The following is a 19,371-nucleotide window of genomic DNA, read 5'->3' as shown; positions in this document are numbered from 1 at the left end:
AATTAAATTCTAAAGACAATCAACCCAACAACAATTGAATATGGCTTGTAATTTATCTTCAAAAACTCTCCTGCACATTGGACAAAATAACTAAACAATCTAGAGTTCCACCCCATGCCTTTCAAGAAATGCCTTGAATGACCATTCAACCCAGTTAGCCAAACAAAACTTTGAAGATGAGTGACTTTCCAGTCGTTCTTACTAAAGTTTTAAATGTCGGCCGACATATATCGTTTTTCAGGGCCAAGCGCAAGGATATGTGGGGTTTCATGTCGTTTGGGTTTTCAAGTCGTATATTGGCGATATATTAGATTTTTTTTTTTGCAATTTTGACCAACTGAAAAGCTCCGCGAGTTGCACATTTCGAATTTTTATTTTCGATTTGGGTTTGGGTTCAGTTTGGTTGAAACCAAACCCAAATCCAAATCCAAATCCAAATCGAAACCTAATAACGACTACAGCTTTAAAACGAACTACACGCATTGTTTAGAGAAAATCTTCTCCCCACTTTTCTCTCATTTTAGGCAAATCTTTCTTTGCCTGCTCTCGCTCTCTCTTCAACGTCGATCCTCGACGACAAGGAATGAAGCTAAGATAACACCTTCTTCTCCCTCTCTTCTCTCAATCAACCCGATCCCTCTTTTGAAGAGATTCAAAAGTGATTTGATGCGACTCTAAATTGATTCTTTATGATGTGAAGTTTGAGGTCGAACGCCCTCTTCTCTGAGACTTTTTTCGCTGCAGGTGGCTGAGAGGGTCTAACGCGGAATTGATTGAGAAACAAAAAGATTAAATGGAGAGGATTTGAGTTTCAATGATTTCAGGAGAAAAACAAAAGAGCAGGAGATGAAGATGAACAATACTTGGATAATAGTTGTTTATTTGTTGGTACTGTTTATGTTTTAGTAGAAGATGACATTGGTGATGATTTCACCTTGTCTGAGTGACAACACAACAACATTTTTAGCCACCATGGCTCTTTTACTTGATTTCTCAATCGACAATGTATAACATTTCTCAGTTAAGTATAATATTGTTAAGCTTCTTCTTGTGAAGTTGACATGTCCTACTATGTTTAATTTGATACTTTCCACTGAACAATCAAACATTACCAAAGTGCAAGCAAAAGACCAAGACATTATATTATATATGCACATCATCCAATATGACAATTTGATATTTACTATATATCCTCGATTTTCGCAATCTGATATGGATTTTGACCGTTCAACATGTCCTTGACATTCGACATTTAAAACCTTGATTCTCACTAATCATAATGCCATGGAATAGCCAAATAGAAGTTGTTCTGTTAAGCAAAATGTTAAGACCTTAACTAGCCAAAAAAAATAGAAAAGGTGATAAAGGTCAGTCTTGTTGAAACCTACGATACACTCGAAGCCTACAATACATCGAAAAATCCTTCATCGGACTACCATTGACTAAGCTTGACACTAAAGAATTATTCAAATAACCATGAATTCGCGTCCTCCACAACTGATCGAAACTCATATGAGCTAACACCGAGTCCAAGAAATCTCAATCCACATAGCCGTAGTCCTTTTCAAAGTTAAGTTTAACAATCACATCTTCTTGCACTTTGCATTTTACATTTTTACTTCATCTATAATCTCCGAGGTCATTAAGATACTACCAAGAATCTATCTATCACCAATGAAAGCGGATCGATTGTCACTCATCATAGAACTAATGACCTTGCGCAACCTGTTGGCAAGTAATTTAGATATCACCTTGTATAACGAGGAAACAAAAAAATGAGCCTATAGTCCTTAAGACCTAAAGGTGAATCTCTTTTAGGAATTAACATTATGAAAGAGGAATTAATTCCAATGTTGAAGAAGCGGAAGCGCAAAGTAAAGTGCTAGATCCATTATTGAAGTGAAGTGTAAGCTTCAAAGCGTGAGGCGTAAGCCTCATGAGTTTAAGCATTTTAATTTTATAATATGTAAATTTTTTGAATATATTATATAGTGGTACAATAATTTACAAATAGGCACATTCATGTCTCGATTAGTAAATAAGAATTAAATATGTGAAGTATAGACGCAAATCACAATAAAGTAAGCTACATACATAACATTTATATCTTATTGAAGATACTATTGAGCACTTTAACGTTAGTCAAAAATCGTTTTATCTCCTCCTATCTTGTCTAAAGTGTGTGTTTCAAAAGAGAAACATTTTGTAAAGCGCAAAGTGCACACCTTAGTTATGCTTTAAGCTATGAGGCGTAAGCTTCAAGGGATAAATAGCTTCACTCTTGAGTTTTGAAGCGTTTAACCTTCAAAAAATTTATAGCGAGTTCCAAAAAAGTTTTTTCCATACATTGATTGATTCCCTTCCTTAAATTGCTTCCTTGCTAGAAATCTTGCTAGACTATTTTCCAAGCTCGCTTAAAGAACTCAATGTTGAAGCCATGAGGACCCGGTGCTTTAGAACCTTCACAACTCATTAGAACATCTCTAATTTTATCCAAAGTGAGCACATCTTCAAGGACACTAGTCTCTGAAGCAGAGAGAGATGGAAAGGAACATCCATTCATGCTTGTTTTCCTCAACTTCTTGGAATTAGAATGGTTACTATAGAAATCTGCAACATCTTTAACCTTCTTAGAATTAGATACCCAAACACCATCACATTAAGACCAATACTTTGATTTTGCAATCTTAACTTTTAGATAATTTATGAATGAATTTGTTGTTACGATCACCCTCCTTGATCTGTCTATCTCTGGATTTCTGTCTCCATAGTACCGCCTCCTGATATTTCTTCAATAACTTCACGAAGAACGACCTCTTAAGAATGATATTTGATTCTGAGAAAAAACCATCTTCTAGTTTTTGATCTATTGATTCCACTGCTTCTAATTCTTTAATTTTGTTCCTCACGTTGTTGTAACACTATGTTCCACTTCTTTAGTACTGTTTTTAGCAAGCAAAGCTTAGACCATAACCTAATACCTGCATTTCCTTCAACATCAAATGATTTCCATTTCACATCCACCATGTCCAAGAAACCTGAAGACTCCAGGAAACAATTCAAAAAATCTATACGGTTTGGTGCCATAATCAACCATAATCTCAGAAAAAGGAGTATTGGGCAGTATTCAAAAATTGATCTATGCAATCTTAACTAAGAGATTCTGATAACTCATCTGAGAAGTCAATTGATAATGAATATCTATCAAGTCTACTGGTCTTGGAGGAGGTATTATATCATGTGTATTTATGTTCCACTATAGGTAAATCATCTCCCATAATGCACATACCCCTAACTCTGCTTCTTAAATCAACAATGTTATCCTATACATTCTTTCTAGAATTCAGATCTGAACAATCATACACATTGCACAAGAGACATGATTTATTCAAAGAAATCCATGTGCCCTAAACCACCACAAAAAGTTGATGAATTTTTTCACCGACTTTCATGAAAATATCCCTCCAACAAGAAAGAATACCACCAAAATGACCTTGCTACGGAGAAAAAGCCCAACCGATGCTGTTGTTATTCCGACACCCCTTGATGATTTTGTCATTCACCTTTTCAAGCTTGATCTCTCGCGCAAACTTAACCTCATTTCCCAATTTTCTAGCATTCACCTGAAGACACCTTCTCTTCTCGATTTTGCCAAGTACCCTAATATTCCAAGATAAGATTCTCATGGTGAAAGAACTAAATACCAACACACCTGAAGAGATGCAAAGATCTTAGACAAGATCAGCATCCCCAACTCCTTCAGTGCAGCTGCATGACGCACCACTTCATCTTCAAAATCGTCTTCCCGCAAGCAAAAATGTTTTCCCGCAATTCTTGATCTCCACTACTTCATTGATATGATACCTGTTCCGATTTTAAAAATCTGCATCAGAGAGAGAAGTTTCAACATGCGCAGAAGGTTCCCTACTTTCAAAAGGTGGAGCTTTTGGTTGCAATGAATTCCTAACAACTTCCTCCTTTTCTCGCTCAATGTGAAAAACTTGTATTTTCTCTTTGGTTTAATGGAAACGGAGACCCTAATTCTCTATTAATTGTTCCATAGTCACCCAAGCAAGAGTGGGCCTGCCTATGACCAACTTGATCTTGATAAGTTGAGGGCCATTCTTAGCAATCTTTGAATCACGGATTCGCCCCCGGAGGTCACGAATCCGTGTCCGACTCAAATCGGATACGGATTCGCCACGACACGTGCACAACACGTGTCGAACACGGATTGTCCGTATCCGATACTGGTCAATGATCAAATTAGGCTCGGACACGGTTAAATGAGCTCAGACACGGCTCGGATTCGCCGAAGGCCGATTCATTCGGGTTGCGGGTTTGGTTGTTAAAATCCAACCCAAACCGTTCGATTAAAAAACCTATCCCTATTTCTTAAGTCTCCCGTTCGATTTGATCCTCAACTGACTCAAACGAAAGAAAATAAGAATAAACCCTAACTCTAACCCTAATCCTCTTTCTCAATCTCTCAGCTTCCACTTCATCTTGAGGTGTTTTTTGTTTACAAACTTGTTATTTTGTGATAGATTCATATTTTAGATTGTTAGTTGAATTTTATAAAATTTTCTATATATAATAATATTTTTTAAATCCTTGCCATATCCCCGTATCCTATTTTTTTTGATTTTGCCATATCCCGTATCCGTGTCCGTGTCCGTGTCGTATCCGTGTCCCGTATCCGTATACGTGCATCATAGTTAGCAATAACCATATTGCATTTATGGACTATTTGAGTATAGGCTCTTCACCTTGCGCCATAATTGGGCCTTTACGTATCTTTGAAAGTCTGGGAATATGTGAATCAGGCTGGGATGTGGGATTAGGATTTTCCTACTCTAGAGTCCCATAAGTAAAGTTTGACACATTCTTTGATCGAATGTGATGATTGATTCTGCACAACGTTGGGGCTGACAACATGGGAATGCCTGAAAATATCTTTGTGTTAACATCCATTTCTTCTCTAACCCTCCTTTGCTTCATTCTCCTATTATGGTATTTTACTAGGTTCACAACAATGCGTTTGTAATCCACGCAATAACATTGATGTTCCTTACTGCTCTGTTAGATTCAAACTCCTCCAACCTAATGAAATCGAAATGAGGGCCTCCTTGCTTCTTTTATGAGGAATATAGGAATCAACTACATGGCACCTTGAAAAAAACCTTTTTGAGCCACCTATTGTCAACTAAAGAGGGTAAGTTATTGACAAAGACTGAGAAAGATTGGGCAGGTAGGATGGAAAGTGGAAGACGGGTCATTTTTTGGGTTGGTTGTTGAGGTTCTAAAATTGTTAAATGGAGGTTTTTAGGTTGGGGATTGGGAGCTATCTCTAGTTTTCTTTCATCTCTCCTCTACTAGCTTGGTGTTTTATTAATCTATTTTAATTTCTATTTTATGCATGTCAAATATCATCATGCTACTGTTTTTAGTCACTGTATATGCATCAACCTTGTACATGTTTTAAAAACATATTTCTAAATTTATTCTAATTTGAATGACTAGCAAAATTTGTTTTATTAGAATTGGCTAAAATTGATAAATTTAATGGTAGTAACTATGGTTTGTGGCACAAAAATGGTGGTATGTCCTTGCACATGATAACATAGATGATGTCATTGAATCCACTAGTCTGACATTAACGAAAATTCTAACGCTAGGTAAAAAGAGGCTTTGAGCAGTGAAAATTGAAAGAAAATAGATAATACATGTTCATGAAAGACAGTCTAATTGAATTTTTGAAACTTATAAAATTTCTAGACACATGGATGCTATAGCGAACCATGACACAAGTTCAATCGTCAGTGAAAATTGAAAGAAAATAGATAAAATATGTTCATGAAAGACAGTCTAATTGAAGTTATCAAGCTTATAAAATTTCTAGACACATGGATGCTATAGCGAACCATGACACAAGTTCAATCATCCTAGAAAAAGAGAAGCTAGCAGAATGGGTCTCGTTTTCATCATGACCCATTTCACCAACTCCAGCGACCTGATTGACAAATCAAATTAGATAACATTTTACAAGAATAACCATTTTTCAAAAATTAAACAGAAAAACGTAATTAGTTTGCAATATTTTTATATAATGGTTTGCAACATTTCTATTTATGCTATATGTATTGGTTGAGATATTTGTTATTACGTTGTTATCTGTTATAAATCAGAGTTGTACTATTTGCACTTGTTAGCTATATGTAACCAAAGGAAAAAAGAAACGGAAACGCTTAGATTCCTACATTTAAAAACGAAACCTAAAGCATAGTACGTTCCTGAACATATTGTATAAGCCTACCTTCTCATATCCAATTCTAACTAAGTGGCACGCTCTCATTCCCATTGCACGAACCAAAAGAAGCTGGTTCCATGCCACTACTATTCAACTCCTATTGCCTAAGCACAATTCTTGTTGTATGCAAGAAGGTGATAACATCATAGAACACATCAATAAAATTATTTCATGGATACGGACCTATCTGCCAGTGGGATTAATATTGCAGAATGAATGCAAGTGACAACAATTCTTAATAGTCTATCCCGCTTCAGTTGTTATCACATTGAGAATGAACCATGTCATTAAATATGTCACTGACTTGCCAATGCACTTGGCTATAGAATAAGACTTGATAGCAAGTGAAGGAACTGAAACTTAACATAGCGCAACAGGAGCTAAATTTTATGCGCTAGAGGCAAAAAACTGGAAGAAACCATGAGCCCAATAAATCACACTTGAAAGGTTCTAAATCACAATAGTATAAGAAGAAAAAGATAACTCCTGGAGCCTTCTACGACTATAGGAAATTTGGCGATTTCAAGTTCCAAAAGAATGTAGTAGAATAAGGATGGACACAATCACCTAGAAGGAGGTGCCAACAAGTGATAATTTGTCAGAGTGACATAGTGCAATCGGTGACGAGAGACATCAAAGGATGGTGGAGAGAGCGTGGTGCAACAAGGCACATCTCCAAGAACAAGCATAAAGTCACCGATTAAAATAAACTGAAGTAAGGAGGGCAGAGAGAGAGAGAGAGAGAGAGAGAGAGAGAGAGAGAGTAAGAAAATATTTTTTGTGGGGAAATGTGTCCTTGAGCATGAACTATTTTGTCTCTTGTAATTTGGAATAACACTGCTAATAAAATCTTTGATTTGAACTGCTCTTCCTATTTTACTTATGAGTCTGAATTGTGACATCTAGGTAAGACTTTGCTAGTACCTCTAAGATAAAGCAGATTGTTAATATAGATTTGTTGTCTGCACCATATATTGTTAACTTGTCACACTAGGATTCGGGAACATTGTCTAACTGGTTATCAAGATATGCTCTATAGCCAAGTGCATTGACAAATTAGTGACATTTAATGGCAGGATTTGTTCCCAACATGTTAGCAGTAATAACAAGTGAATAGGGAAAGTTATTAAAGATAGTTGCATTTTTTCTGTGATACCAAGCCCAGCTGTAGATGTGTTTTAAGCTGTGACAATCATTTTATTAATGTGTTTTACGACATTATCAACCTCGTGCATATGAGGAGAATTGTGCTATGCATGAGGAAATAGTTGTTGACTTTAGATGCAATGTCATACTCTCTCTTATTGCATTCCATGTGTCCATAGAAGTTTTAGAAGTTTCAAAACTTTAACTAGATTGTCTTCCATGAACTTCAGCATGAGACTTTTTACCTTTTCTTCAATTTTCACTGTTCAACCTTTTCTTGTCCTTAGTAGTAGAGTTTTTAGTTCTGGTCGGAGCAGTTTTTTTTAGGACATCATCTATGTTTTCATGTATAAGGTCAAACCCAATTTTTCTATGCCACATATCAATAGACAATAGTTACTGACATTAAATTTGCTGCTTTTAGCCAATTTTAATAAAACAAGTTTGCTAGCGTTTCAAATTTGAACTAAAACTGAAACTGCTGTTTTCAAATAGGTATAGGGTTGATGTACAGACGATATGCTAAAAACCGTAGCATGATGATACTTGATATGTATAAAAAAGAAATTAGCATAAAATGATTTAGATAAACCTAACATGTGCAAATTTGTGGTAATCAGATCAGATCTGAGATCTGACCGCGGACCGGGTCAGAACCTTGATTATTTATTCCATAGTTCTAAAAGCAAAAGTTGAAAAAGAAACAGTTTTCTTTCAGGAACCTCTTAATATTTTCTTGCCTTTTGGGTTGGCTATATATTATTGCATGTCAAATTTGTCTTCTAGAATTCTATTCAAGAAGACTTGGGGGTTATTCATTGAGACAATTAGGGGATAATTAGGATAATCTTAGAGAATATACTGTATGGTATTAGTCATTTGATAATGGAACTGAGACAATGGCAGTTGGAGTTTTTGGTTTTTGGAATACTAGTCGGATAAATTCCTGTCCCAAACCCGAAATTGCCCCATCTTTCACACTGTAACAATGGCATGGAAAGTATCCCTAACAATGTTCTCTCCCCTAGTCGCCCCTCTCCTCCTCCAGCCCCTTTTTCTCACCTAGGCCTTCCCTCCTTGAGCCTCATCCAAATTGTAGTCATCCATCAATTATACCATCCTTCTATAGTGTTAAAGTTTCAACAAGTTTTAGATTAAAATTTCCTTTTTATCCCCTCTATATTATTAACTGAAAATTAACATGCCCTTTCTTTCTTCACCTCCTTGTCACTTGATTCTACTTGTTCCTTCGTGAAACCCATTCCCTCTTTATGCCCCCATTTCAACATGATATACATGCATATATAGGCCTACATCATCACTTAATTCTCTCTTTCTGTGTGTGCGCACGCGCCCTTAAACCCAATCCATTTCTAGATTTCTCTATCTTCACCCTCTTCTTTAGGCAAATGCATTGGGTCTCTGACAAAGCGGCAAAGATGGGAACAAGTAGGAAATCACTTGAGTTTAGTTATTACATGAGCAGATTGTAGGAATGATAATATAAGTTTGTATAAATGATTTAAGTGTTGTTTGGGTCAATGTTTTAAAAAGTAGGCTATGCGCCAGCATAGGTACCAGTCGGCCTGACTGGTACCTATGCTGCCCTCCTAGGTGCTGGGAGAGCCTGGTGGAGCATGAGCCTGATACACGGACTGCACCACTTAGGTCTTGCTGTGATTTCCTTCGTAAGGGTTGCTATTCGGCCTGCATGCTATGTTTTTAGTCACTGTATATGCATACCTTGTACATGTTTTAAAACATATTTCTAATTTATTCTAATTTGAATTGACTAGCAAAATTTGTTTTATTAAATTGGCTAAAATTGATAAATTTAATGGTAGTAACTATGGTTTGTGGCACAAAAATGGTGGTATGTCCTTGCACATGATAACTTAGATATGTTCATTGAATCCACTAGTCTGACATTAACGAAAATTCTAAACGCTAGGTAAAAGAGGCTTTGAGCAGTGAAAAATTGAAAGAAATAGATAATACATGTTCACAGAAGAGACAAGTCGTTAATTGAATTTTTGAAACTTATAAAATTTCTAGACCATGGATGCTATAGCGAACCATGACACAAGTTCAAATCGTCAGTGAAAATTGAAAGAAAATAGATAAAATATGTTCATAAAGACAGTCTAATTGAAGTTATCAAGCTTATAAAATTTCTAGACCACATGGATGCTATACGCGAACCATGACACAAGTTCAATCATCCTAGAAAAAAGAGAAGCTAGCAGAATGGGTCTCGTTTTCATCAATGACCATTTCACCCAACTCCAGCGACCTGATTGACAAATCAAATTAGATAACATTTTACAAGAATAACCATTTTTCAAAAATTAAACAGAAAAACGTATTAGTTTGCAATATTTTTATATAATGGTTTGCAACATTTCTATTTATGCTATATGTATTGGTTGAGATATTTGTTATTACGTTGTTTATCTGTTTATAAATCAGAGTTGTACTATTTGCACTTGTTAGCTATAGTAAGCCAAAGGAAAAAGAAACGGAAACGCTTAGATTCCTACATTTTAAAACGAAACCTAAAGCATAGTACGTTCTGAACATATTGTATAAGCCTACGCTTCTCATTATCCAATTCTAACTAAGTGGGCACGCTCTCATTCCATTGCAGCGAACCAAAAGAAGCTGGTTCCCATGCCACTACTATTCATCTCCTATTGCCTAAGCACAATTCTTGTTGTATGCAGAAGGTGATAACATCATAGAACACATCAATAAAATTTTTCATGGATACGGACCTATCTGCCAGTGGGATTAATATTGGCAGAATGAATGCAAGTGACAACAATTCTTAATAGTCCTATCCGCTTCAGTTGTTATCACATTGAGAATGAACCATGTCATTAAATATGTCACTGACTTGCCATATGCACTTGGCTATAGAATAAGACTTGATAGCAGTGAAGGAACTGGATTAAAACTACCATCCCTATTTCTTAAGTTTCCCGTTCGATTTGATCCTACTGATGTCACGAAGAAAATAAAAGATAAACCCTGAACTCTAACCCTAAATCCTTTTCTCAATACTCCTCAGCTTCCTCTTCATCTTGAGAGGTGTTTTTTGTTTACAATTGTTATTTTGTGATAGATTCAATATTATGATTGTTAGTTTGAATTTATAAAATTTTCTATTAATACTAATATATTTTTTAATCCTTGCCATATCCCCGTATCCTATTTTTTTGATTTTGCTCATATCCGTATCCGTGTCCCGTGTCCGCTGTCGTATCCCGTGTCCGTATCCGTATCAGTGAATACATAGTTTGAGCAATGACACCATATTGCATTTATGGACTATTTGAGTATAGGCTCTTCAGCTTGCGCCATAATTGGGCCTTTACGTATTGTTGAAAAGTCTGGGAATATGTGAATGCAGGCTGGGATGTGGATTAGGATTTCCTACTACTAGTCCATAAGTAAAGTTTGACGACTTCTTGACTCGAGATGTGAATGATTGATTCTGGCACAATCGTTGGGGCTGACAACAGGGAATGCCTGAAAATATTTGTGTTTAACATCCATTTTTCTCTAATCCTCGCTTTGTTATTCCTATTATGGTATTTTACTAGGTTTCACAACAATGCGTTTGTTAATCACGGCAATACATTGAGTGTTCCTTATGCTGCTGTTTAGATTTCAAACTCCTCCACCTAATGAAATCCGAAATGAGGGCCTCCTTGCTTCTTTTATGAGGAAATAGGAATCATACCATGGACTTGAAAAACGCTTTTGAGCCACCTATTGTCACTAAAGAGGGTAAGTTATTGGACAAAGATGAGAAAAGATTGGCAGGTAGGATGGAAAGTGGAAGACGGTGTTTTTTTGGTTGGTTGTTGGAGGTTCGTATATTTATAAATGGATGTTTGTTGGAGGATTGGTGAGCATATGTAACTAATGCTCTTGTTTCTTTCATCTCTCCTCTATAGCTTGGTGTTTATTAATCTATTTTTATTTCTATTTTATGCATGTCGAAATATCATGTGATATGTGATAATGTATTTTTATGAATAAATCAATCAACGCCTTTATGTACATTCTCTCTCACTACACTAACCTCAATTTACTCTCCTCATCCTCTCACCACTGAATATTATTGTGAGTTCGTCACTATTCTTCTCTCCTCACATAAGATTAGTTCAAACTTTTTAGGTTAATGTAATATTGGTATAGCATAATAATTAAAATGGTTTGTGCAAATAAAACTATCCTAAAAATGTAGAACACGGATTAGGTTTAAATTTCTGCTGTCATATGCAGATCAAATCATAAATTATAAACTTTTAAATAATAGCTATTGCCTATAACTCGAAAGAATGTACTGAATCGTAAAATATCATTATGGTATAATAAATATAAAGCGAACGTTATGGCAGTTATAAACATTGAAAAAGAATAATAGCCAATAGCATTTGAACAATTTTAATTGTTCTATAAGAAGTACATGACCCTTAACTTAAGTTTTTGAATAATCTTTAACAATTTTACACATATCTCTCACACTAGTGTTAGACGCTGCAATACAGCGAAGTCTGATAGAGACAATTCTACTTCTTTTCGCTGATATTACTTGAAAAGAGGGAATCAGATCGAGTGATAAGTCGTTCAATGAACAAAAAAGAAGACGCCTACTACCAGTGAGAAATATACGGAATTTTTGCTATATATAGAGGATAATTTATAGAGACACGAGAAACATGGGATAGTGGGATTTTTTTTTTTTTTTTATTTGTATATGAAGCTATACGTTACTTAGCGTTAAAGATAGAGAGGAGAATGGAGGTTACATGATTTTCATTCTATAAGATGATGAGCCTTTGTTTCAACATTACTCTGATTTTTGGTTTTTAATTGGTGGGGTGGAAAATCTAATGGGTTGAATATGAACATTTATATCAAGTAAGTAATACAGAAAGTGTGTCAAGGTATTAGTGTAGAGAAAAGAGAAATGGTGCTCTGCAACGTTAAGTAGAGGCAATTTTTAATAGGGTATTAAATGTGTGATAACAATTTCGGTGAACTAATCGTGGCGTAAAAATATAGTTAAAATCTGGTAGCAGAAATAATTGAAACTAAATAAATTATAATTAAGATATAGTTTGGTTATCCTCATAGTATAAATATAAAAATTCAGAGTTATGTAAATTGTTTGTTATTTGTTAGTTAATGTATATTAATATCCAATAAGTAATATTATTACAGGAGATTGTTATGATTTCATTTGTACAATTTTATAGAAAAACGACCTCTAAAATATATAGTACGTTTCTGTAAATTTATCCATTTGTAAAGTATGAACTATAACTTATTGACTACCTCATCTCATATTGTAGAATTATAATCTATAAACTATAACAGTCGAGTATTACGCTTCATTTTATGCGAGATTGAGAGATCAATGAGAAGAACTGGTTTTCAATAGTTAAAGTTGTAACATATATACATAGATGATTGATAATGAAATGATCTATTTCTAGATTGTAATAGTCAATGGACTATAGAGATTAACATCGATCTGATATAAGCGGACATACTAGAATAATGAAAAGTATTGATGATGAAAATTTCAATGGATATAATTGTCCTATTTTGCAGTGGGATTAATATTGCACGAATATATATGAAGTGTAATAATACAAAATTTTAAATAGTCTATCCGTTAGTTTATATATTCAATTGGAGATGATTAATGAATCATATTGTCTTATATGTCTAACTGACTTGCAATGCATTATGTAATATAGAATATAGAACTGATTAGGAAGTGAAGGAATGAATTAAATGCGACAGGAGATAATTTTATGCTGAGGAAAAATGGATAATTGTTATATTCTTGTTATATTGTTTCTATTCAAATAGTTATAAGAAGAATATATCTATATTTCTTGATTATATATATGGTTTTATATTTATTAGAATATATTTCAACCTAGAATTTTTAGGCATACAATGTAATAACTTTATGTCAGTAATTAAGATACATAGTGTAAATTCATACTACAACTATAGGTGAGCAGATGTGGACATCATAGGATGGTGTGAAGAGTTATTCATAGGGTGCAAACAAGGATCTTCAAGATACAAAAGCATAAATCATAGTTATTTATATATATGCGTAAAGTGATAGCGAGTAGAGAGAGATACCTAGTATAAGTGCGGCCTAAAATCACATCATTCTGAAAGGAAAGAGAATTGATGAGCGATTTTCGCTCTTTCGGTTGAGTGAGAGTGATACACGTATACATATATTCCTTTTACGTTCGTAATTGGGTGAATCTGTGTGTTGATAGACCGCTATTTAGTTTCTAGCTATCGCATTTGGTATAATTTTTTAAACTGATTATCGAGATGATTCTTAATATATATCTTGTGATTCACAGGCTAAATTAACATATAATAAGATCAATACTCTAATGACTAGGTCTCAGTGACATCATAGAGTAAAGATATATGCTGGAAGTGATTACATACCTAAACCGATAAGAAATGGTGAGTTTATAAGGGTTTTAGTAATGGATTATGCTGGTTTAGACTATCTATGTAGGATTCATTTGTCGAAAGTCGAGGGAGTCTTGGTAAAAATTTAATTTACGGAATATGATATGATTCTAGGCGCACAATCTATAAATCAAGATATCTCTATAGCCAGTGGTGGGCAACTGATAGATTGGTCGATGATCCTCTTTGAGGAATGTCATTTGCATATTTCCCTACTTTCTCTCGTATAATCAGTATCCATAAAAGTGAAATAAGTAAAAGTTTATTAAAGATTAGTGCATATTTTTTCGTGATACCAAGACATGATAGATGATGTGTTTTAGCTGTACTCTAATATTTATATAAATGTATATATAACGACATTAATAAAGAAACATGAATATAAAAATAATAGAATATGAGAGAAGATTGACTAATGCATTTTGAGAGAAATGATTAGATGAGATTTGATGCAATGTAATATACTCTTTAATATATTGCATATAATGGTTCCAAATATAAGTTTTAGAAAGGGTTAATATATTTAGAAGCTAGAATATAATTAGTTGCTAGCATATGAGATTATTTTATACATCTATAATTGTCCAAATAATTCATGTTTACAACATTTTTTCTTATATGCCTGTAGTGTAGATAGTTTAGTGAAGTTCTGAGTACGGTGCCAGCATTTATCCACTCATTAAAAATATGGAAGGAACCCACAATATTTATTCTACTTATATGGGTGATATTGATCAACCAGTAGGTTTCATATGTCACAAGACAACGTGAGTGTAGATGACTTACTGAATTAATTTACGCACTTGGCTTTAGCCACCATATTTATATTGATGCATCTAAGGTTTGCTTAGGGTTACGTATTGAACATATTTGTAACTCCCAATAATACTATTCTTTCTTAAATCTTAGGTATTCTCGTGTTGATACTCTCTACAGACGATATGCATATACAACCGTTCTCTCTCTCTCTTCATTGCTCATTACTTGATAATTTCGTATAAAGATAAGAAATTAGCATAAATGATTATTAAGATATAACTAGTATAACATGTGAAATTGTGGTATAGTCAGATTGGATAATCTGATGACGGACCGGGTCAGACCTTGATTTAATTATATTTCCTAATAGTCTAAAGTCAAAAGTTGAAAGCGATACAGTTTTTTTCAGGACTCTAATATTTTAATGCATATTGTTGGATATATATTATTATTGCATGTCCAATTTGTTTCTAGAATTCTATTCAAGAAGATACTATTGGGGTTATTATTGAGACAATTAGGGATAATTATGGATAATTTTAGAGTAATATCTGTATGGGTATTATACATTATTATATTTATAATGGACTGGACAATATGGCTGAGTTGAGTTTTGTTATTTTGTGTGAATTAATACTATGATAATCATGTCCTGAAAACCCGAAATTAATTGCCTATTATTCAACTGTAACTAATAATTGGAAATTCCCTAACAATGTTTGCTTCCTTAGTCTCCCCTCAATCTCTACCTCCAGCCCTTTTCTCACATAGGCTCACTCCTCTGGAGCTCCATATGTAGTGTTATTAATGTATACATATCTATAGTGTTATAAATTCAACAAGTTATTATGATTAATAATTTATCTTTTTATCCTCTACTATATTAGGAATTATTATCATTTACAACTAAACACACACAACAATAAAAAATAAATAAAATAAATACATAAAATATAAATAAAATAAATAAAAAATAAAATATGTATAATAAATAAAATATAGTAATGAATAAAATATACAAAAAAAAATATTAGTATATAACATGCGCTATTTTTCTTCACCTTATTGTACAGATTGTAATTCTATGGTTCATTCGTGGAAACCTATTCCTTTTATGCCCCATTTTAACTTATGATTATACTTGAATATATTAGGCTCATAACAGATTATCATTATTCTCTTATTTCTGTGTTGGCATAACGCGCCACTTTATAGATCATACAAATCCATTTCTACAGATTATTACATATTTGTACCCATTACATTCTAGGCAACATGCATCTAGCGTACACTGACACACGACCACACAACGACAAAAAACGATGGGACACAAAGTGGAAAATCATTGTAGATTTAAGTTTTACAGAGCAGATTGTTAAGGAATTATTTTGTTATTATAAAATGTATTAAGTGTTGTTTGGGTCTAAATGTTTTTAAAGTAGGCTATGCGCCAGAATATGTGTACAGTCGGCTGACTGGTTACTTGCTATCTAGGTGCTGGGATGGCCTAGGTGGGAGCATGAGTCTGGTATAACGTATGACATTTATTCTTGCCTGTATTTCTTAGTTAACTGGATTTGCTATTCGGCCTGCTCTGAGGATTCTCCTGAGAGTATGACTGGATGATTGGACCCCCACCTCCACACATACCCGCTCCCCCCAAACCCCCACCCCCCAATAAAAATAAAAAAATAAAAAAAGAACAGTGAACAAAAAAAACGTGCACATGCAGACAACAAGCCTATTTGGCAGATGAAGGTTTTGGTGTTGACCATATTCTGTTTAGGCATGAGTGACATGGGTATATGGAAGTAGAACTTGTTAGTGAACTTGCGCTTTTGGGATGTCTGTCTTCTCATCATCATCTAAGCCTTTTTGCATCAAAATGTGGTTTTCTATTGAACAAATCTTGCTGAACGATTTGACAATGCATCTTATTGAACTTTTCAGTCCTTGACTCATTGTTTTTTCTCATCGAAATGAGGTTTTTGTTGAATAAGAAAGATTTAACAAAGTTTCGTGACCGGCTATCAACATGAATCAGGCGTCTTTTTTAATTAGTGCCGAAGTTCCTATTCATATAGACAAGAGAAAGCTTTCCATGGTCCTAAAAATGCCTTTTGGCATCCTCCAACATTCCAATACTCCTAGACAAGGAAAAAATCGAGAAGGCCTATGACAGACTTGATGTAGGGTTTTTTTTTTACTTCTGCTTATAGATAATGTAATTTTTCAATATGAGCAACATATCAAGGTGGCATGAGTCCAATTTAGACATTTTATTCTGCATATTCATTTTGGGTTACTAAAGGTTGAAATGGCAGCATCTCTTTATATAAATATATGGTGATTTTCATACATTTGTTGTAATATACATTTGTCTATTCTTCAGTGAGTAATCTGATGGCGTGATTTACTTTTTCCGCTTTGTTGTTTTAGGACAAAGTCATATCAACTCCGGCGATAAAAGGAACTATATTGCCTGGAATTACAAGGAAAAGTATAATTGATGTTGCTCGGAGCCAGGGTTACCAGGTATTAGGTTTAATAATGTTTTCTTGCAGGAAAATATTTTACAACATATTTTAGATTGATGTGTTAGATTCTGTAGCTTTTGAGTTGAAATTCTTTCCGTTATTAGTTAGTGCTCATAGTTTTACGCTTTACAAGTGCTCGTAGCTTTTACACTGTACAAACGTCTTGTCAGCACATGCATTTGGTTAGTGATTAAGATCTTGGTGATTTATGACCTTGCTCTCGAACCGTCAAACTAGCTCTTCTGCATTAATTCTTTGTGGGGTTTTATCATATTAAACCCTAAATTCTTTCTTAATTTTAAAACAGGTCGTAAATCTCATATTTCTTATAGCACCCCCTCGTTAGATTTAATTGTAGTTATTCAACTGTTTACCGTTATAGAACAACGTAATAGATTTGGGGATGTTAATTAGAAATATGAAGAGTGGGGGTCTAATATAAAGATTAAGAACAAATTTGGAGTCTAATGTGACAATTTTTTAGATTTGTGATTGTTATTTGAAACAACTTAATAGATTTGGGGATGTAAATTAAAAGTATGAATATTAGGAAGCCTCATAAAAAATTAAGGACTTTTAGGGTCTAATATGACAGTGATTTGTAAACTAAAATTTTCCTATCCTCGTTGCACATGTTTGTTGTTATGTTATAAAAAAATTTATTGCCTATTTTCTGTTCATGTTACTTCTTTTATATGATAACCAATTCAACTGCGTAGGTTGAAGAACGTCTCGTATCAGTAGAAGAATTGCTTGATGCTGATGAAGTTTTCTGTACGGGAACAGCTGTGGTTGTCTCACCTGTGGGAAGTATAACATACCTCGGGACAAGGTGGAAGCATTCTCTATACCTTCTTCCATTGTTCTCAAGTATATCCATATGTTGTTATTGAGAATTAAGGCCATCTGATGAGGCTTCTTTTTCCCATTATCCTCATCTTTGCCTTAAAATCTAGTAGTGCCTTCTATAGAAAAAAGTTGTACATGGTGCATTTTTTGTTAGGAGTAGTTGGAGTCCTATGGGCTGATCACGGCTCACGGCTTCATTTAGATTTTGACACGCCTGATTGGTTGGATGTTATTGCATTTCATAGTGTTTTTAGGTCATTGCTAAGTTATGTTAGTGCATTCAGGATTTGGACACTGGTCTCTCCTTTCTCAAAATTTCACCAGTGTCATAAAAAGAAAAATAATTTTAAAATTTCAATATTTGGAAATAAATCCTATTTGAGAGTCCTCTTCTTAGAAACATACATATCGAGAAAAGGACAATGTAACCTCTATCAATTTTAAGCCGGTTCAAAGGATACACAAACAACAGTGTAGACGGTTAAAAGATCGGTACAAGCAAAATACTACAAATCAGTGCAAACAGTAAGCATCAATATAACTGCCACCTTTAAAGTTGGTTGGTTGGGACACCTGTAGGCTTCGACGTCCCTGTATGATTTTCGATAAGGTTATCTCTATATTGATCCCCCCCCCCCCCCCCCACCCTATTTGTTGACACTAATTGTTTGCATATGTTGCAGGGTGGAGTATTGGAACAAATGCGGATTTGGCACGGATAGCACGGCCCAACTCTATTCTGCATTAACAAATCTGCAGATGGGCCTTACAGAGGACAAGATGTGTTGGACCATGAAGTTGGGTTAGGGTTTTCTGTAGAATATTTTATTAACAAAAACTTACTCAACTTTAATGCTAGGGTTCTTTTATCTATGCTTTTTATTTTTTTTCGTTCAACTCGAAATTTGTGTAGTTGCAACTTTCAATTCATGTCCTTGACTACTCGTTTGTTATGACTAACCTACATCCAGCGTAACTTCTTTGCTCATTTTATCTGTTCATTTGCTGCACTTATTTAAACATCTCAGTGTAATTGTACAGTATTGCAAACAGCTAGATTTAGCTTGGGAGCCCATGGATAAAGGTGTAGTCAGGGTTTTCTTTTAGAACAAATTTTTTAAACAGACCCATTCTAACTTTTTATTTTCAAAACCGATTTTTTTTTTTTTTTTTACCAAAACCGACCCGATTTTGTGATTAGCAGACTAATCACCTTCCTAAATAGTCGGGGTTGGCAAC

The 19,371-nt window shown here is 34.4% G+C and overlaps 1 protein-coding gene across 1 annotated transcript in view; it reads left to right on the top strand.

The window, feature by feature from the left end:
• LOC109822828 (branched-chain-amino-acid aminotransferase 5, chloroplastic-like) overlaps positions 1 to 19,120 on the top strand; it is a 48,028-nt gene extending 28,908 nt beyond the window's left edge. Inside the window, exons 9-11 of the mRNA XM_020389085.1 lie at positions 17,186 to 17,281; positions 18,003 to 18,115; positions 18,816 to 19,120. Coding sequence (XP_020244674.1) covers positions 17,186 to 17,281; positions 18,003 to 18,115; positions 18,816 to 18,939 — 333 coding nt within the window. The 3' untranslated portion in view covers positions 18,940 to 19,120. The remainder of the gene's footprint in view (positions 1 to 17,185; positions 17,282 to 18,002; positions 18,116 to 18,815) is intronic.

The sequence above is a fragment of the Asparagus officinalis genome, chromosome 8 (genome assembly GCF_001876935.1).
Source record: "Asparagus officinalis chromosome 8, Aspof.V1, whole genome shotgun sequence".
NCBI lineage: Eukaryota > Viridiplantae > Streptophyta > Magnoliopsida > Asparagales > Asparagaceae > Asparagus > Asparagus officinalis.
This window is presented reverse-complemented; position numbering and strand designations above follow the sequence as displayed.